Source organism: Corvus cornix, chromosome 7 (genome assembly GCF_000738735.6).
Source record: "Corvus cornix cornix isolate S_Up_H32 chromosome 7, ASM73873v5, whole genome shotgun sequence".
In the NCBI taxonomy this organism is placed as follows: Eukaryota; Metazoa; Chordata; class Aves; order Passeriformes; family Corvidae; genus Corvus; species Corvus cornix.
Window position 1 is genome coordinate 38,674,617 of NC_046337.1, and position 20,553 is coordinate 38,695,169.

Genomic DNA, 20,553 nt, shown 5'->3' on the forward strand with positions numbered 1-20,553 from the left:
CAAGCTTCGTGCCTACCTTGTTGATGTGCAGCTGCTGCTGCTGGAATTGCTGTTTGTGTTTCTCCAGGAACTGCTGGTGCTGCTGCTGGATCACCAGCTGCTGGAGGGCCTGGGCGTTCTGGGGCAGGGGAGCAGACTGGGTGCGCCCGAGCGGGCGGTGCTGCCGCAGCTTGTGGATCGAAGGGGAGACCCTCTCTCCACCCACCAGGGGCTGTGCGTGCAGGGGCAGTCCTGAAAGATACCAGTCTGAAGATAATATGGAGGAAAAAACAGCAGAGGAGAAACAAGAGGAAGAAGAAAGGAAGGGAGAAAACGGCTGTTGAGTAACGCTGATGGTGACAGTGATACCATGTCAAACCCAGCCACCTCGCCACCTACAGCTGGAGCTGCCTTAAGAGAGAGCAGATAAATTAATTACCACTGCACAGAGCGATGCTTTGCTTGGTTTGAGCTCTGTGTCTGCCTGGTGACTCAGAGACCCTCTGGAAACATTTAATTTCTTGAAACCAGCAACACCTCACAGACCCTTCCGAGACCACAGAAGTCTGGAGGAGTTTAAACCTCACAGCTTGCCTCGGTCCAGGGACTGATCCCAGGTTCAAGCTGCAGGAACCAGCAGTTATCCCTCATGGGGGCTCCCTGGATACTCCCTTGATGACGATCAAGGAGTGCACGGCTGCCCTTGGCTGTGCTCTGCTCCACACACAGGGATGGAAAATCCCTGTGATAAGCCCCTGGCCGGCTCCGAGCTGGGAAAGGGACTGTTTCAGGAACATGGGAGCTGTCAGGCCTCAGAGCTTCTGCAGCAAGAAGGTAAGTTAGAGGCCAAGGTGACAAAGAGCTGGAATTGTTTCCATCACTGTCCTGTGCAGACATGCCAGTGAGTTAACAAAACTCAAAAGGTTATTTTGGGATAATTGGGGTTACTGACACGCCCTTGGAGATTTGGGTGTCACTGATGGCTGCCGTGTGAAATACCCCCTGAGCTCTGGGAAGGACACATCTTTAGGAAGTGTCCTCTTTCCTCAGCAGTTCTTGGGGTGAGCCAGTTCCTGCCCAGCTCTCGGAAAACACTCCTTCCCACTCTTCTGAGAAAGCTGGGACACCAGCTACGCCCACCAAAGCCCAGCCCAAGGCGGGAGGAGCTGAGGATACACGTTTACTTTGGTTACACCTTGGGATAAAAAGGCACGGCTGGGAATTGCTGCCTCGCTAACAGGGGTAGGGCTGCAGTCACCTTTTTTTGAGCAAGAAGCCCTCTGCTCTCCTCAGGCTTTGGTTTAGGACAGAGTCAAGCTGCCAGAAGTCTGCAGCCAGCTCTATGCTGAGGATTAGAACCACCTTGACATTTGTGTCTCAGGATGTGACCTCCCTTCCCAGCGATTCGCAGAACTGCCCTACGTGGAAGGAGCTGACTCATGTGGAAGCCTCTTTTCTCGGAAGACTTAAGGAGTTTCTCCCACTCTCTGCTTTTTTCTGAAAGCAATCATGTGAAAGGGTATTTGATTTTATAAATGCGTGTCTCCACAGATGTCGGTGTGTACACACACGGGTCTGCGCACCAACACACGGATCATCGGCAGAGATGTGCTCCTTTTCCCTGAGAGCACAGCTCCTCCTCCCAAAAGCTCGAATCAGACAGCAGAGCTTGCACAGGATATTATGGAAGACTACCTTCCTCCAAGGCAATGGCCAAGGTGCTCCTGGGAAAGCTTTCCAGGAGACACCAAGTTCATGGAATCCTGGAATGGCTGGGCTTGGGAGGGACCTTAAAACTCAACTCATCCCACCCCCTGCCACAGGCAGGGACACCTTCCATTATCTCAGGTTGCTCCAAGCCCTGAATACGTTCCATGAGGACTATGGAACATCAGGACATGTGCCACAACACGAAGGAGACTACCCGGAGTAACCGGTCCCAAAAGGAATGCCACAACTAAGGAATTCTGGTCTAGCTTCCCAAGCTGGCCATGTCTACCCTCCAGCACAGAGAGAGCCATCACAGCTGGATAATTCTGCAGCTGTCAGGGGACCATCTCCAGAGCTCAAGGCTCTCCAGCAGAATCCTAATAAACTCCACTTTGTTTCCAAGGAATTGCCAAGTATTAACTGCAGCTTGGCAGCCGGTGCACTCAAGGCTTTGGGGAGCACGTGTGAGCTCGCTGCCTCTCAGCTGCTGCCTCTGGAACGTGTGTTTCTCCTTGTTGCTGTGTCCTGACTCCTTCTCCTGAGTGTTGGGCTGTAACACGTTGTACTCGCTCGGGAAACACCGCACGGAGCAGGTGGAGTAGAAGGAATTCACTTGGAAACCAACACGGCACACTGGAAACCGAGGGAAGTGAACACACTTCTCTGCTTCAGCTTCCCCACATCTACGTGCTCCTAAGCTTATCCCAACCCCGTGGGTGTTCCTGGGATCTGGATGCACAACCAGCCACGAGCTGCAATGCTTCAGGGGCTGACACCTCCCGAGAACTTCCATTAGAAATGGAAGGAAGTGAAGGAAAACCAACACGCCTGTAACTGAGGCAGAACATCCTTTGTCCCAGCACCACACACAGGAAACCAGGAACGCATCCCAGTGGGAATTATTGCTTTGAATCCAGCCTATTCATTGCCACAGGCCTTCCCACAGGTAGCTCATTCTGAAACTCCAGCACCGGGAGTGACTCACGGCAATTAACGTCCTGGAGAGGGAACGCACACAAACAAACCCAATCTGCTGGGAGGCAGCTGATTCTGCCACGGTTTTGCTATTTATATTAATGGTGGAGAGGAAGTGCTTTGATCCGTCATTTTCTAAGTGCGTGCCTTTCCTACCCTCATGGAATAGAAAGTGTCCATGGAAAACAGGAATTGTTAAGACGCAATGTTTTTGCCCTCGCTTTGATCTGAACTGGTCAGAACTCCAACAAACAAGAGTTTTCAACTTTTACCTACCAACTTTTGCTGTCCTGATGGAGTAACAGCATTTATTTTCATCTCACCAAAATGAGGTGGGAGATCTGGTTTTGGAAAAACCACCACTAATCAATGAATCAGCAAACACATCCCAAAGGTTTTATGTTCTACCTGCTGGGGGTAGAGGGGATGCAGGACCTAGAGGCTGCCTTGACAACAACCCAACAGATCCCAGCTGGTTCCCTCGCTTTCCCAGGTGCCCGAGTGCTGCCCCCGGAGCGCTCACCTGTGACCAGGGGCGTTTGTGCAGTTGGCTGTTCCAGTAAGACCATGTGCTGCAGGAGAGGGTTATGTGCAGTTCCCCCATCCCTCTCCAACGTTGTAGTGCTCAGGTAGGGAGTGAGGTGAGTGCCAGGGAATAAGGAGATCCGCTGCTGTAAGGCTGGGATTGCGAGCCTCTCCGCGTCCTGCTGGGCTTGTCCCGCCTGCAAACGCACCACGGTACAGGGGGTTAAGGGACATCCCAGAGGCTGGTCCCCACCCCACTGACATCCCAGAGGCTGATCCCATCCGCACTGACATCCCAGAGGCTGGGCCCAACTCCACTTACGCTGGAAGGGCCGGTGGCAGGCAGTCCTAGCGTGATGTTGGGCAGGGAGGGCGAGGTGTAGAGCGGGAGCTGCGTCACGGAGCCCTCGCGGTTCACAAGTCTGTGAGCCAGGCTGGTCTGGAAAGGAGAGCGAGAACGGGGCCCTGGTGAGACCCCATCCCCAGAGCCCACCAGGACACGGCACAATCACCAGGACAACACAACAGGAGGAGACACAGAGTCTCCAGAGCCGGAGAGGACCCACGAGGATCATCAAATCCAGCCCCAGGCCCTGCCCAGAGCCCCCACCAATCCCACCCTGGGCATCCCTGGCAGCGCTGTCCAAACGCTCCTGGAGCTCTGGCAGCCTCGGGGCCGTGCCCATTCCCTGGGGAGCCTGGGAAGTGCCCAGCACCCTCTGGAGGAAGAATCTTCTCCTAGCATCCAATCTAACCCTCCCGTGGAACAGCTACGTGCTGTTCCCTTGGTACTTGTCCTCCTCAAGCACTTGCCCTTTTTTAAAGGTAAAACAGGTTATCTTAAAAAAAAAAAGCTTTACAATTGGTGTTTTTCTCTTCAGCAAATAACAGACAATTTATGTTATTTACTAGCGTGTGTTAGCACAAATCAGACTTCAAGATCTCATCCAAAACCCTTAAGGTTGCATTTACAGAGCTATTTCCTGATTTTCAGGGTGAAATGCAAGATTTGCTCAGTTGTCTTACGGGCATTTGAAGCAAGAACACTTTAGCAAAAATACCTTTAATTTCCAAACAAGACTGATTTGAAATACGCACGAGAAAACCCATTATAAAAATTACAATAAAGTGCCTGATTTTCCTGTTAGGAAAGCAGCGTTCTGATCATCCTGAAGTCTCTGTGGGTGATTTTCCAACGTAAATAGAATTTAGACTTCAAGAAGACTTCTGCAGAAGTCTGTTAAACTCAGGTGCTGTTGTGAAAAAGGGGATTTTGTTTGACTCAATATTCTATTATGGGGCAATCTGTACCTAAGTCGTGGCTATCCCATCCCTGGGATTGTTCATGGCCAGGTTGTTCCACCCCCTGCCATGGGCAGGGACACCTTCCACTATCCCAGGGTGCTCCAAACCCAAAATCCAGCCTCACCATGGGCACTTCCAGGGATGAGGCAGCCACAGCTTCTCTGGGCAGCCTGTGCCATTTTTTTTAACAGCCTTGTTGTAAAAAAAAAAAAATCTTCATTTGTCTCTCTAATCTAAAGTGACTCTCCATGTGATTATTTGTACCCACACACTTCTCCTTCCAAGTGATTTTTGAGCACTCCTGGCAATTTTGCTTTAATTTAAGTTACACAATGTCAGTGTGCCATTGAAAATAAGATACTTATTGTCAGCAGAGGGATGAAATATTTTACTGATATCATAAATGAAACAAAACTACATCCATTTTCCCTTTGAACAATCAATACTCTGGAGTTGTGCCTCAAAGCCTCTCCTGGGGATTTGATACAGAAAACAGAGGAGAGAAGAACACAGCAGCTTGATGCTCTCAGCATATGGGATTTGGCAGCATTATCATCACTTTAAACACACAGCTCCCGTCTCTGGGCTGTGCACAAATGGGCCTGAATTGCACACAGCCATTGCTGAATGCACAATTTGCAGCTGTACTCAAGCAGTTTCTAGAGGCTTGTACCAACTGCACTGGCAGTGAATGCTGTGTGCCTTTCAGAGAGGGAAAAGCCTTTAAAAGCAGCATTTCTGAACAGAAAGGGCCTGTTTTGAAGGAGGCAGGGCTGCAGCCTTTCCCCACTGAAGGCACTCAGATGAGGACCGTGGACACCATCTCCCCACATACCTGCTCCAAGGGCTGAGGCAGCGAACTGAGCAGCAGCGAGATACATTTCTCACTTGAAACAAAACATGAAGCCAAGAACGAAACACAGCTTCATCTTTTCAGGAACATTCAAACGTTTCTAAACATTTAATGGTGGGAACATGGGAAATCCTGGTCAGCTGGTATTAAAGAAACCTCCAACACTTGAGCTCCCAGGTCATACAGCTCCTACTGAAGAAGAAGGTTTTAAAGACACCAAACCCCACTGATTTTTTCCCAAATGCAGACCAATAGATCAGCTGGGATCACATGACATGAATGTTGAAATAAAATGCAGAGTTATTTTTCTTTGGGAAAGGGAAAGGCTTGGGCAGGACAGGGTGTTTTTTTCCAAATCATTTGTGGTGCTCGTGCCTCAGCCTAAGTCACAAAACTGCAGCACTACAAGCAGTTGATGGAAAGGCTTTTTTTTGTGGTCAGTGTCCATTTGATTAGGTGTTGGTGGTCTAGTCCCAGATGATCAGCTCCAGTTATTTAGCTGAAAAGTCAAATGGAGGAGGAGAATGCTCCAGCTTCACATTCACCTGCAGGAGCTCACTCCGACTTCATGGAATGGTTTGGGCTGGAAGGGACCTTAAAGACCAACAGGTTCCAACCCCCTGCCCTGGACAGGGACTTGTGGGAAGCTGCCTGCTCTGTTTATGTCACAAAAAGCTGTCAAATCCACTAGTTTTTCCATCAGCAGCATGATGGAAAATGGGGATTTGCAATTTGCTAAGGACAGACAAGACTGACAGCTCCTGGATCAGCAAAACCAAAACTCAGTGCTCGTCCTCCTGGGGCAAGTGAAGCCTCCACCTCACACCATCTTTATCTTCACACCAATTACCCGAATCTGTAAGGTTTACCACGGACTAGAGGGGCTGGAATGTGTGCTGGATAATTTGGCAGGGCAGAGGGTGGAGAAGGAGGCATGGTCCCCCATATTAAATACTGTTACACCACATTAGAAATAAAAATAAAGTGAGAATCTGTACAAAACTAGAAAGCAATAAGGGCTGACATTTCCACCATCAGAAGGCCTTTTCAACCCTAAAGGAATATTTGTGGAGAACAAGCCCAAGCCTGTTTGTGGAGCCCTGGTGTTCAGACAGACTCTATATTCATGGGGAGAACAGCTACTGGATAACAAGAAATGCACCAGTAACATCAGACAACCACACGGGTTTTCTACAGGCACAGTTCATAGTGGGAGCCAGCTCACATGGCCCAGACCCCTTGGAAAAGCAGGGATCCAGGATTCCTGAACACAGGAGCTGCTGTGCTCAATCCAACCCCACTCACCCAGTCCAACACCCTGCCCTGGACATCCATCGATGCCTGGAGCGATGGTGAAAGTTTATGGGATTATAAACCAGCACATGGCACCAAGCTTTCAGATCCCCAGCTGGGGAGGAAAAGTTTAAACCCATTCCCTTTAATCCGGTTCTGGTTTGGTCATATTTAGACCAGCCTACTGCACACAATAAATCCACCCCATACACAAGAAAAAATTCCCCAAACATTAAGATACTTGCATCTGACCTTGCTGGATCCCTGTATTTTTACTTTCTCCTCACTACAAAACCACTGCAAGTTACCACAAGCTGCCTGTGAGCTGGTTCAAGCCAGATTTAATAAACAGATAAGGCATCCTGTCAGCCCAGGCTGAGAGGTAATTCCCAAAGTCTGCTCCAAGTCACAAGCCAGGGTTTTCCTTTCGTGTGGTTTAGCCCTAAAACTCTCCCGAAGCTGATGAGTGTTAAAAAGCAGAGGGAAGGAGGGCTCTGTACCTCTGCTTGGATACTCGTGACTGATCCTGCAATTCCGTTCTCGGTGCTGATGTTGTTGGAGCTGTTGTTCGGAGAGCTGGGACCAGATCCAGGAGCACTGTTGCATGCCGAGTCTGAAAAACACATCCAAAACCAACTCTGAACATTAGAAACCATCTCTCTGATGGGATTTAGACAGATAACAACCCCTCAAGTTTCGTTTTGGATGAAAGCAGCCCTCCTCCTCCTCCCCTTCTTCCCCCTAAATCTTCCCAGGGCTCTTAAAATACCAACAAACACTTTCAGATGGTTCATCCAAGTACCTACTTAGCTTATTTAAGTCTTCTCCCCACGGGGATTTCTCTTAGAGTGTATTAATAACTTGAAATATGATTGAAAGATGATATAAGACATGGAAGGTTTGAAGAGGTCAGACTGGAGGACGCAGGAGCTGTTCTGCTTCATTTTTCTGGAAGTGCCTCTCTCACCCTCTTTCCCTCTAATCCTAAAGACACTTCCTTGCATCAGACTTCCCTCAGAAGGTCTCTCACCTGCTGTATGGCACAGCTGCCAGTGCTCCTCCTTTTCTTTGGGAAGGTTAATAAGATTAAAACCTTTTCTTTTGAGCTTTCCCTGTCCCCAAGCATTTGCAGCAGGAGAATCTCCCAGCAGCTGCAGTGGCTCAGGCTGCAGCAGGCTCCTCCTTGCTCCAGGAGGAATAAAAGCTAATTATTACAAGGGCCTGGAGGGACAGGACACAGGGAATGGCTTCCCAGTGCCAGAGGGCAGGATTGGATGGGATATTGGGAAGGAATTGTTCCCTGGGAGGGTGGGCAGGCCCTGGCACAGGGTGCCCAGAGCAGCTGGGGCTGCCCCTGGATCCCTGGCAGTGTCCAAGGCCAGGCTGGAACAACCTGGTCAAGTGGAAGGTGTCCCACCAGAACCCCCTGCATTCTTCAGGGATTAAACATAATTTCTACTCCCTCAAGTGGGACTGTTTTAAAAACCTATTTTCCATATAGAAGTCCCCTCTTACCATGAGAACTCAGACACTTTTCTAGCAGGCTCCAGGCTGGCTTCTTGAACCATGTCCATGCCAGTGAGAAATGGGAGCTTCCGCTGCCATTTCAGAAGGCATTGCTGAGAGAAATGGTCAGCCAGCAGAGGCTGACTTATCCCAGGAGCCACGTGCCACATAGCATTGTGTGAGTGAAGGAAATTGGATTTTCGGGTCTGAAAGCCTGCCAGAACTCATGGAAGGTTTGGACAACGCTCTCAGGCACAGGCTGGGATTGTTGGGGTGTCCTGTGCAGGGCCAGGGCTTGGACTGGATTATCCTTGTGGCTGCCTTCCAACTCAGGATGTTCTATGATTCCACCATTCTTAGCTCTTGAAATCATCCTTCCCCTCTGCAAACAGAGAGGCTCTGACACAGAGAAGCGCTGAGCCACCCCAGGGTCTCCCAATCCCACTCCGCTGTCTAAAGGGAGCTCCCTTTGAGTTTGATGGAGTGATGAACGTGTGCCTCGGAGCGAGACAAGCCTGGCAAAGCTGTCCCTGGGTGGTACTTACCCAGAGACATCCCTAGATGGTGCTAAGAATTAACTTTATGGTAATCTCCTCATGTTCTCTACTCTGATCTCACTTACAAACTTTATTCCTGGAAGAACAGGACTTTTCAACAAGAAACTACCAAGTGAGTAGTCAAAGTATCAGCTGCATGTTTAGACCCCTTGTGTCAAGAACCTCTTCCTGTTTTCCATCCTAGCTGACACAGCTCCAGGTGTGTGTCGGGTCACAGGGGCAGAGATCAGAGCTGCCCCTCGTGAGGAAGCTGCGGATCCGGACGAGGCCTGACCTCAGCCTCCCCCAGGCTGGACAAGCCCAGTGCCCTCAGCTTGGTTCCACTGAGGCACACGAAGGAGCCAGGAATGCATTCTGGAAGAGGAGAAGGGGGTGAGGAACTGAGGAAATGTCGCTTACCCGCCGTACCTGTGACGTCCAGTGGGCGCTTCTTGAGCGCCGTCACCACGGGCCCGTCCTTCCTGCGCAGGAGGGGGCTGCTCCTCCTCTCAGCAACCTTCTGCTTTAGTCTGGAGCGCAGCTTCAGGTTGGGCTCAGAGGCTGGGCAGGACAAGGAAACAGTGTTTGGGTTAAGAGTGTCTCAGCAGTGTTTTACTCAGACTGCAGCTGAGCTGAGTTGAGTTGGCTGCAGCCAAGCATTTGCAGGAGGCTAAATTAAGTGAGGCCATTTGCTAACAAATATTTGGAATGCAGACTTTTTAACGTAACAACCAGGTCCCAGCCCATGCAACATCTGAACTCAACAACAACGGCAGGCATTTGAATTGACAATGTAATAACCATCCTGCAAAGTCTGCCCTGAACGAGGACACAGAGGCACAAACTGCTGAAAGCTCACCAGGATTAGTGCAGGGCTTCCCACCTCTGCCCGACCTGCTCCCAAGCCAGCGGCAAACCCAACCGATGGGATCCAGGGAATCAGCAGAGGAATGGGTGAGCCAGCTGAGAGGCTGCTGTTGGTTATCTCTGACGTGCGGCCAGAACGGGCAGCTCCACACCCTTGGAGTCATCCAACCCCAGGGAGAGCTGGCTGAGGGAGGGACGCCAGGGCAGGGGGAAAGAAAACGCCAAAATCAAACCCCACAAGCAAAGCAGGTGACTGTCTCCCTGCTGGGTCACCCTCAACTTGCAGACAGATGAACCTCTGTCAGCTGGAGCCAGTGTCAACTCAAGGGAAAGGGCATGAGAGCGTGGCCAAGGAAAGCCAAGGCCAGGGAGGAGGAGGAGGTTTGTTTGTTTATTTGGGAAGCAAGCTGGGTTACATCATCACAGCCCCACAGCTCAACCCTATCGAAGAGCACATCAGACACTTGGGAAGGTCCGGGCTGCCCAGGGCAGGTGTGGATGCATCTCCTGTGACCACAGCCTTGTGTACAGCACGCTTTCGAGAGACTCCCTCCAGATCCCAAATCCTGAGATCCCAGAAAGCAAGGCAGAGCTCCTGGGAAGCCCCAGCGCCCCTGGGGCCAGGACAGCCAGTGACAGCGCACGCATTATCGAGTCTCCATAGAGTCATGAAGCTTTAATTCAAGACTCCTCCTGCGAGGTGACTTCCTCTGGATGCTTTCTGACCTCCTGAGTCCTGAGAGAAACAGCTGCTCTGGGGTTTGAGGGCTCCCAACAGAGCCGAGATGCATAAACCAGCCCCATCCTTTCCCTTCCCCAACCTCCCAACAACTCCGCCGCTCCATCCCTCTGAACCAGCAGTGCTCAGTCCGTTACCAACCAACACACTCCAGGGCCAATAATCTACGCTTCTCCAGAAGAATTACAGCAGGGTTTACAAACTGATTTGAATTAACTCAGTCTGGCTGCAGCTGTATTTCCCTACAGTTGGCTTTGACCATCGGGTCACATCAAAGATCAAGCCTGTCGACGTTAATTGCAGGGCTCAAAAAATCAGAAGGCTGATGAATTCAAGATCAAATGCTTGAAGTTAAGCCATCAAAACAGTGCTTTGATGGAATTTTTGGGAGGAGGAAAAAAAAAGAAAGGAAAGAGCTTTTTCATGAATGCTTTGGACAGAAAAACGCCAGCAAGAGATAAAGGGCGCACTTAAAAAAAAAGTGCTTCCTCAAGATGATGCTTCAAATGCTGAATGAAGTGCATTAGCAAGGGGAGAATTATCTTAGAGAGAGAGAATTTGCATATAAAATGGCAGGGGACTGAATGCAAATCTGCTCCCAGGGCAGTACTGAAGAGTGGACCAGTTCAAATACAAGCCCAGGCTCCAAGCAGCAACTTGTCCAAGTTCTCTTCGAAACAGCAGCTGACGTACGATTTTAAGAGCAGTCTTTGGGTACACACCTCCTCCCACATCCTTACATTCACAGCTTTCATTCCTCCCAATTTCTGAGCGTTAGTAGCTGCCTGGATGCCACACTCATGGCTGGAACGAGACGATCTTCAAGGTCCCTTCCAACAAAACCACTCTGGGATTCTGTGGAAGGGGAAGGTGTCACAGCTGGATGCTGATATATCCATTTTAAATCAAGGAAATCCAAGCCTGTGCCACAGCTCTTGGAAGGATCTGTCCTCTGACAGAGGAAAACATGGCAATAAAAACTGTACTTCAGCCCAAGTTTCATTCTTGGTGTTCAGCTGAAGGATGGCTTCTGTTGGGAACACACAAATAATTAGGTAGCTTTCAAACACAGAGAAGGAATGGGTTTGAAACACCTTAAAAATGGGCAGGGAAACGAAAGATTTGGGGTCACAGATCACCCAACACATCCCATATTTAAAGCCACAATAAAAACCTCCTTCCATATAACAAGAGGTGAACAAACATAGAAAATGACAGCCTTAAAAGAGAAAATACCTCCAGCACAAGTGATTGCCAAAGCAACGCATTGGAATTTGTCAGATTAAACTATTTTAAGGCAAAATCACTCCGTGTTTTCCCCTTCTGCTCCCTCAGCTGGGGGGTGGAGTCTCGAAGCACCAAAAGGTCTATTTAAAGCCCCGCTCTGATTTTGCTCTTTATCCCTCAGATATAATCCCAAATCTAACATGGCATCAGGACCCCCGAGAGCATAATCCCTCCACGGATTTAATTGGGTGCTCCGGAGCCCAAAGCAGGGGAATTAAAATTCAGCGCGGGCAGCGCAGCACAGCCTCAGACTCACATAATTTACATAAAACCTACTTTATAGTAAAAGATGGGAGCTTCCAGCAGAGGCATTTCCAAAGCTCCGACCAGGAATTTGGGCTTATTCAGATGGTTTTTAAACGATTATATAATGAAAATATTTTTAAGCTGAGGAGAGCTGTCTTTCACAAGTGTAAAACAGGAATTTAAACAACACAGAAGCATCAATACCTGGCAGTCAGTGCAGGTTCAGTGCTGTTCTAGGAACACCAATTCCACTGGAAATCTCCCCAAATTCACCCTGCCAGGCAGTATGCCCAAACAAAGCCTTGCTAACTAGAGTAAATCTAAAAACTGGAGACTAAATTACAAAACCTAAGTTAAAAAATTACTGCTCCTCTACGTCTCCAGGTGAAACATTTAAAACAAATGCCGTGAAATTATCTAAATTCCCCTCCAGCAAACACAAGAAGCCCATGTCCAAATGTGAGTCAGCTCCCACAAAGCCAGTGGGATTTCTTAAGCACTGCCATACTTAATTTGGCCTATAACAAGGATTTATACAAAGAATATTTTGTTTTCCTCCAAGTAAATTAATAACCAGAACATAAGCCAAAAGCTTCCCTCATTTTCACAGGCTCCAGCCCAACTTACCCCTCTCATACGTCACTGAGTGCAGCAGGACCCATGTAATCCAATTCTTCCAACATTTGTGTCATTCCCATTGTTTTTTTTCCTAGAACTGCAGCCCCTGAGCTGCTGAACTAATCGGACATTAAGCCTGTGCAAGTCAAAACCCCACCACGTCCTGGGCAGAGTTTGCCCTGTTCCCACTGCCTGTCCACATTTGGGGGATAAAAGCAAACAATGCAGCATGAAAGCCCTGCCCCCAGTCCTTGAACACCTTCATTTCGGCAGGTGGGGACTCCATTCATTTATTATTATTATTAAGGGATGTTATTATTTTTATTATTATTATTATTGTCGTTGTTGTTATTATTAAGCTTCAGACTAAGCTTTACCAGTCAGGCAAAAGCCAACAGAATTCTCTTGTCTCCCTTCTAACATCCATGAGAAAACCCCACGAGCAGAGGGAGCTTAAGCTGAAGGAGGGAAAGGTGAAATGGGATATATTCCCTGTGAGGGTGGGCAGGCCCTGGCACAGGGTGCCCAGAGCAGCTGGGGCTGCCCCTGGATCCCTGGCAGTGCCCAAGGCCAGGCTGGACATTGGGGCTTGGAGTAACTTGGGACAGTGGGAGGTGTCCCTGTCCACGGCAGGGCTGGGATGGGATGGGCTTTGAGGTCCCCTCCAGCCCAGTCCTGGGACTCTATGAGCAGTGCAGGCCCCTGGGAAGCAGAGATGGAGCTGGGAGGACCGAGGAGGAGGAGAGTGGGGTTCCCTGAGTGACTGAGGTCCCCCAGAGGTGACACTAAACCACAAGATTTTGTTTGGTCTCCTACTGGAAGGGGTTTCTCTCTTGGAGCACCACTGACAGCACCCCTCAAGAAGTGTCTTCATGATCCCACAACTGTTCAGGCTGGAGGAGACCTCTGAGATGACCGAGTGCAACCATCAGTCCAGCACCACCACAAACCGTGTCCCCCAGTGCCACATCCCCTTTTCTGATCACTTCCAGGGATGGAGACTCCACCTCTGCCCCCGGCAGCCTGTGCCAGCGCCTGACCACCCTTCCAGTGAAGAAATTTTCCCAAATATCCAAGCGAAATGTTATTTTTGGATCAGACGGACTGACGTCCTCCACTTGGAGCAGGACAGGGTATTTCCAGCAGGGATTTCTCCGGCGGGTCAGGGCCTCCTCTGCATGCGTGGGTCTGTGGGAAGCCAGGCTTCCAACCGTGCTGCCTCGAACCACAGTGACACTCCATGCCACACAGAGCTCCGAGGTTTCCTCTGGATTACACTCCCACGTTACACCAGGGTTTCTCACTGGTCTATTTTCCTCCAAACAACCTTTTGTCCTAAAACAAACCGCTCCAAACACTCCAGTAATCAGAACCAGCTCAGAGGGATATTACACTTTCCTTGACAAATGCAGCGCTGTAATTGTTGACAAATCCTTTCATTTGCCCTTTTATTTCTTTTTAAACACACCAGTTTCACCTGCTTAGCTGCAAACAATACCCGAACAGCTCCAGGTTTCCGCAATAGCAACATCATCACAGGATGCTTTCCTCTCTCAGGCTCCTCTCTTTTGCACGGAAAAAGAATCATGGAGTCACAGAATCGTTTAGGTTGGAAAAGCCCTCTAAGATTGAGTGCAGTCATTAACCCAGCACTGCCAAACTCACCATGAACCCATTTCTCCCCCAAAAACATCCCACAGGCACATCCACAGTGACTGTCTAGGCAGGAAATCCAGAGATGCACCGGCCGAAGGTGTCCCTGTAAGCTCCCACTCTGGCATTAGTGGAGAATCCCAGAACAAGTTGGGCTGGAAGGAACGTTAAAGCTCATCCAGTTCCACCCAGCTGTGCTACTGGAGGGGAAGGAAAAGTCAGGATCCAGAGCCTCAGTAATGCTTCACAAAACAGGGCCCTGAGCAGCCTGGGACAGTGGAAGGTGTGTGAGGTGTGTGTCCCTGCCCAGGGCAGGGGGTGGAAGCAGATGAGCTTTGAGGTCCCTTCCAACCCAAACCATTCCAGGATTCTGCGACACGGTCCAGCTCTCCACCGGATTTAAAACAACCCCAAAACAGCCAAAAACCCCAAGAGGAAAAGCACGTCAAGAAGTGATCTACATGATGGTGGCAGTGTCAGCTTTCCAAGGAACAGCATGTTTTAATGCATCCACCACTCGAGCTTCAGAGAGCAGGGAATGCCACCAACAACCTTGTTCCCGGGGAGAAAACCAGGACAGGATTCCTTAGAAATGCAAAACTGACAAGCTCTGCTAAAACCCACTTCAGCAGCTCCAGGCAAGGTGTTGACAAACAACTCTTGGGGTTATCTAAACAGGCTGTCCCAATGCAGAGTCTAAAATCACTCCGTAAGGATTCTCCAGAGATTCTCCTTAGAGGACCCCGGTGCAGCACTTAACAAATGTTATTAAATTTGGGAGGCACCAACCCTGATCTGGGAGCAGAAAAGGTCACTTAGAATCTCCCCTCTCAAAAGCTGTCAATAAAACTCTGACACTAAATCCTAAACAGAACAAAGGAAACTCCCCAAAAGGGGAAATAAAAATCCTTGTGCTAATCCAGGTATTTAACAGCAAAGGCAGGAGCAGCACCAACCAAACCAGTCTTAGTTCAGTGAAAAAAAAAGGAAGAGCCCGAAGTGCTTGGAGAGAGGGAGCAGAGTGAAATTAATCCCCCAGCCAGGCTAAGAACAGGATTCAAGCAATTAGTAACTGCACCAGGAAAACAATTTCACGCTGAAACCGAACAGCCAAGAAACTGGAACATAATTTAGGAAAACAAATCAGAGGGAGTTGGATTTCGGGGCACGGGAGGCATCAGGAGCACGCTGCAGGAGCTGACTGTTCCCCCTGCTGAAGGCTTTCAAGCACTCCTACGAGATCATTCCTGCACATCCTCCCTCCACCATAACCTGTGACCATCAGGATGCTTGAAATCAGAGTAAAAACACGGAGTATTGGTAAAATGCAGTGAAATGACAAATTCCGTGGAATCCCAGAATGGTTTGGGCTGGGAGGGACCTTAGAGCTCACCTTGTTCCGACCCCCTGCCATGGGCAGGGACACCTTCCACTAGCCCAGGCTGCTCCAAGCCCTGTTCAACCTGGCCTGGAACACTTCCAGGGATCCAGGGGAATATTTATTCTTCCCAAAAATGTCTCAACCTGCAGGACACGCTCCCAGCTCTGCAAACTGGGAGAGATGATCATTCCAACTGCCTTCCCACCGCCCCCTGAGCCGCCCTCTCCCCAGCAACGGTGCTGGTTGGATTCCAGCCCTGGTAATCAGAGCTGTATTGTGATGGGCTCTGTTATTTGAGCTGCAAATATTTAATCAAATTTAATAAAATTGGACTACACGATATGGCGGTTTTAAATTACCAGCACAAAGCCAGAGCGCTGCCTGGTGCCAAAAATCTGAAAAGCTCACCCGTAATAAAGAACTTTATTTAGGATGGGCTCCAGCCTTCCCTGCCTTTTGTTTACACCAGACTGTTCAGGAGCCTTTCCTCTCCAAGCAACTTAACATTCTTGGCACTGGGAATTCTGCAGGATATTGCTGTGCCAGAGCCTGACATGCTGTTGCGTTGAAAGGAAAATAAAAGAAAACAATGAAAAGAAAAAGAAAAAAAAAATTTCTCCCCTGAACCTTACAGAAGTGAACTCGTTTGTATCCCACAGCAGCGCCCAGGAGATTAATGCTGGCGCCCAAAAAGAACGAGCGCCAGCGTTCTGGAAAACCCAAATCAGCTGAACGTCCTCCTGTTGGAAAACAACAATGCCTTTGGTTGCTTCCACTCTTTAATAACGTGATTAGCTCCATTTATCATCCTTAATTCTCCCTGTCTGACAGCAGGAGCCTGTTCAGCAGGAGCCTTGGTGAGATCCCAGTTTGGGAAGCGGCGCAGGGTGAGATGCGCAGATGTCTTCCTTCCCCTGCAGAAATTCCCTTCCAGGACACTGGGAGCAGGAAGGGCGACCGCTCCTCCAAGCCACTCTGACAAGGTGCCTCGAGGTGATGAGCCAGGCGGGTTTGGGAGCATGGCAAAGCCCATTTCTACTGTGGGAACACTAACGGGGTAGGAACGGATCACCTGGCATCACAAGGCATAGGAAAGAGCTAAAAATCTCTTGGAATCAGGCTGCCCACAGGCCCTGAGCGATGGGTTTGGTGCCAAGGGATGCTTCCCTGCGTGGAAACGCTGTGGTTCCCCAGGGCAGCCTGGAAGCTCTTCCATTATCTGGAAGCACAGAGGAGAGGATGCCCTGTCCTTCAGCAAATCCAGGCTTTTGGAGTCCTCCCGAAAGGGCACTATCAGAAGTACCATCCCCAGAGCCACAGGGGCACCTTTCCCAGGGGAAACCCACATCTTGGAGCCAGTTTTTGACTGGGTTCCTGGGTGCAGCTGAAGTGTTTGTTACTCGTCAGCCCAAGGGGGAACAGAGACAACTGCACTGAGGGAATCCATCCAGCAGGCCAGGTGCTATGGTCCCTAATGAGAAGCTCCCAAGAAGGGATGGTCAGGCACTGGAACAGGCTGCCCAGGGCAGTGCTGGAGTCACCATCACCGAAGTGTTTAAAACACCTGTGGATGTGGCACCTGGGGCCATGGGTTAGCAGTGGCCTTGGCAGTGCTGGTTAAAGGCTGGATGATCTTAGAGGGCTTTTCCAACCTTAATGATTGGGTTATCTTTCCAGAGCAGCTTTTTTTGCTGTCCTGAAGCGATTCCCAGCAGAACTGCTCCCTGGGAGAGGCTGAGCTCTCCGAGCTGAGCCATTCCCCGAAGGCAGCAGCCCCGAGCTGGCCGGGTCGGGAGCCCAGGCTGCGCTGGCTCAGGCATGGATACGGAGCTGAGGAGCACAGCCAACACAAACAACCTGGTTTACATAATGCAGGCTTAAGGAGTGACTGACCTGCTCGGCCACCGTGCAGGGAGAAGCCAAACTGAGAGAGAACTGTCTAGGTGTGAACCAAACCCTCGCAGGAAGCCCCGGCGCTCGCCCTGGCACAAACCTCCTTATTTACCTCAGGTACAAACTCGTACATAAAACGCAAATCCCCCAAGAAATGCACTTTTTCTCACTCAGCAGAACACGCTTGGGCTGGAGACACGCGGATCTCTGTGCGAGCTTTGGAGCTGGGAAAACATCCCAAGCTTAGACACACGGCTCCGCTGTCTCCCGCGCTCCTCGCACAGCCCGCAGCAGCCCCAGGCTCCCTGGAACCCTGGGAGCGCAGGGGCAGGTGAAGGGGGAGCAGATGGAGAGGGGGCTTGGTAAATGAAGCGTGGCCTGGAATCCGGGTTTTTGGCAACAGCCCTTGTTTTTCAGGAAAATCAGATCAGCGGGCTGAGCGTGAGGGCGGGGAGAGCAGCGGCACGGCGAGGGAAGGGCAGACCTACCTGTTTTTCTGAGTGGGAAGTCGTCTTTGGAATCGTACATCCCCAGGACTGGGTGGTTGTAGGTGCCGGAGACGCCGCTTTGGGGTGGGGAGCTCTGGTCCAGAGAGCTGTGCTGGGTCTTCCTGCACGGAAGGAAAGAGAAGGGACAAGCTTTACACCGGTGACACACAGAGGGGATGAGCACAGTGCCTGCCGCCTCAGGGAGCGGGGAACGGGGCACAGGCAAAGGCAAAGGCTTTCTCCTCCTGGTGCTCCTACAAAAAACCCCACTAAAATCCAATCTACGGGAAGGAATCAACTTAGTTTTCAGTGTAAGGCTCCACCTTGGCTCAGCTCATGCAGGTACTGAACCACGAGTACAAATTCTAAGCCTGTAACCTGGGCTGGGTTTTGCTAAGTCATGTCCCTGAATCTCAGCACAGGTGGTGTTACCCCCCTCAACTCCAGAGCGAGTGAACCACTTCCCTCCCTAAAATAAACTCCAGGCTTAGCAGACAAAGTCCAAGGCCACACAGGTGGCTCCTGCCTCTCCTCCTGCCTGTCCTCCCATCCCAGGAGCTCAGCAGAGACGGGGCCAAAGCACTCAGCACCTTTCCAGCTGAACTTCACCGAGCTGATAATTTATGGCTTTGTTTGAGCAGGCTGCTGGAAGTAAATTACAGTCTGTTTGCTGAGGATATTAAATAATGAATGAGTTTTCTCAGCCTCCTACCAGTTTGTTGGCTTCATCTTTCCTGCTTAATGACTTGTGCCCAGCTTTGCTGTTTCTCAGGAGCTCCACCAGCCTGGGAGAAGTCTCCAGTCAGCAGAGCAGCTCCATCAGCAGAATGACTGATTTAGCCGTGCAGGTGGCACTCACTGGGCTCTCTCAACTTAACTTTAAATAAACAGAATTTCAACCCCGTATTTCTTCTAAAAACTGAAGGATTTGGGAAAACAGAAAGCAAGCATTTTGTGGAGAAAAAAAAAAGAAAATAAAGGTGAATATTTGCAATTTTATATTGCGTAAAAATCAAGCTGAAAATGTTCTCCTACAAAAGGCTCTTCAAGGAACCAAAATGAGCCATTCGCAGCTGAAAATTGCACAAGTTCCTGCGACTTCTCGAGCAGTACCAACCCCTGGAGTGCAAGCTCAGCTCACAAGTTGGCTCTTTGCTGAGATCCAGAGCATCAATTCCACTGCAAGTCAAAGCCTTCAAAAAATAAGGGGCTAATGAAATACCAGGAAAACGCATTGAATTTTCTACATAATTTTACTACAAAAGGAAAAAAAACCTCTGAAATCTTTATTCCAACACCTACTTCAACATTTTCTACTCCCACAGACCTTCTTGTGGGAGGTGTCCCTGCCCATGGCAGGGCTTGGAAGGGGATGGGCTTTAGGGTCCCGTCAACCCAAACCATTCTGGGATTCTCTGGAAGTATGAATGACCGTGGTTCCCCAACGCTCCCCGTTCATATCCCAGATTTCTCTGAACATAAATGACTTTTGGGGCTCTTGCAGGGCTGTGTTTCCCACTGCCACCCACACCCGCCCCTGAATGCCCCCACTCGCACTTCAATCTTCACCTGCAATCAAAACAGCCCCAAACAGAAAAATGTTTGAGTCCCTCCTGGAAGGAGACGTGGCTTTTCCTGCCGGGATCCGCTCATTCCGTGGGAAGGCAGCACGCGGAGATGTTTCACTCCCAGGAATCCTGGACGCTGTGATCCAAGAGCCCTGAGCCCCATCGAGCCACACAATGACATTTTTGGCTCTTTATGAGCAACAGACCTTTTTTTTTCCCCCCCCCCCTTCCTTTTTCTTTCTTTTTTTTCAAACCATGACCTAAGCAGCACAATCAAGTACATTGAAGCTATTTTCACCACTTTGTTAGGGAATGTGCAGGAATTCAAAGGGCCTGTTTAGATGTGCTCTGGGACTGCTGAATGACAGATATTGAGCTCTGCAAACAGGAACACATTCCCTGGCTCCAGGACTGGGAGCTGACGCTGCTCCCAGCAGCATGCACTGCTCTGCGTGCCCCTTCAGGAATTTCAGAGCTCTGGAACAAGAGGAAATTGGACACTCCACGGAGCTTGCAGGCATTCCTGAAAGCACATCCCTTCATTCGAGGCATGCCCTGTCCCCTGAGCTCCTTCAGACACCCACGTGCACAGACAGAAAGGTTGGAGGGATGATCTTGGAGGTCTCTTCCAACCTTGACGATTCCATGACTTGCTAGACCCTCCCTCCAACGTGTTCACCAAGGTGCACTGGACACACATGCAGACACGTGTACCCGTGCTGGGATGCTCTGTGCCCGCACCTGTGGATGCTGGGACCGTTCAGTGGGTAACTGGATGTGTAATTCCAAGTGTAATTGTACCTCTCTACCTCCTCACCACGCAAACAGCGGAACTCCACTCACGGCTGTTTGCACACGGAGCGGCTGCTTCCCAAGCACTGCTGACAACTGCCCAGGGAAATCACAGGGAGCAGAAATTCCTGGGAGCTGCGCTGCCCAGTGGGATCAGGACCCACGGGAGGCACAGTCTGACAATGCAGCTCCAGAGAACCTCTTCTGCTGTTGCCTAGCACAAAATCCCAGAGTGGTTTGGGCTGGAAGGGACATTAAAGACCACCTTGCTCACCCCCTTCCACTCTCCCAGGTTGCTCCAAGCCCTGTCCAACCCGGCCTTGAGCATTTCCAGGGATG

At 50.1% G+C, this 20,553-nt stretch overlaps 1 protein-coding gene across 11 annotated transcripts in view; it reads right to left on the minus strand.

Moving 5' to 3' along the window:
• Positions 1 to 20,553, minus strand: part of HDAC4 (histone deacetylase 4) — a 175,475-nt gene that overhangs the window by 42,108 nt on the left and 112,814 nt on the right. For 7 of the 11 annotated variants that reach the window (XM_039554556.1, XM_039554557.1, XM_039554550.1 and 4 more), the window contains 6 exons: positions 17,855 to 17,976; positions 9,103 to 9,243; positions 7,141 to 7,253; positions 3,512 to 3,628; positions 3,188 to 3,386; positions 17 to 246 (listed from right to left, as the gene is read on the minus strand). In XM_039554556.1, the coding sequence (XP_039410490.1) occupies positions 17 to 246; positions 3,188 to 3,386; positions 3,512 to 3,628; positions 7,141 to 7,253; positions 9,103 to 9,243; positions 17,855 to 17,976 (922 nt within the window). The remainder of the gene's footprint in view (positions 1 to 16; positions 247 to 3,187; positions 3,387 to 3,511; positions 3,629 to 7,140; positions 7,254 to 9,102; positions 9,244 to 17,854; positions 17,977 to 20,553) is intronic. The other 4 variants (XM_039554554.1, XM_039554552.1, XM_039554555.1 and 1 more) reach the window with 3 other exon arrangements.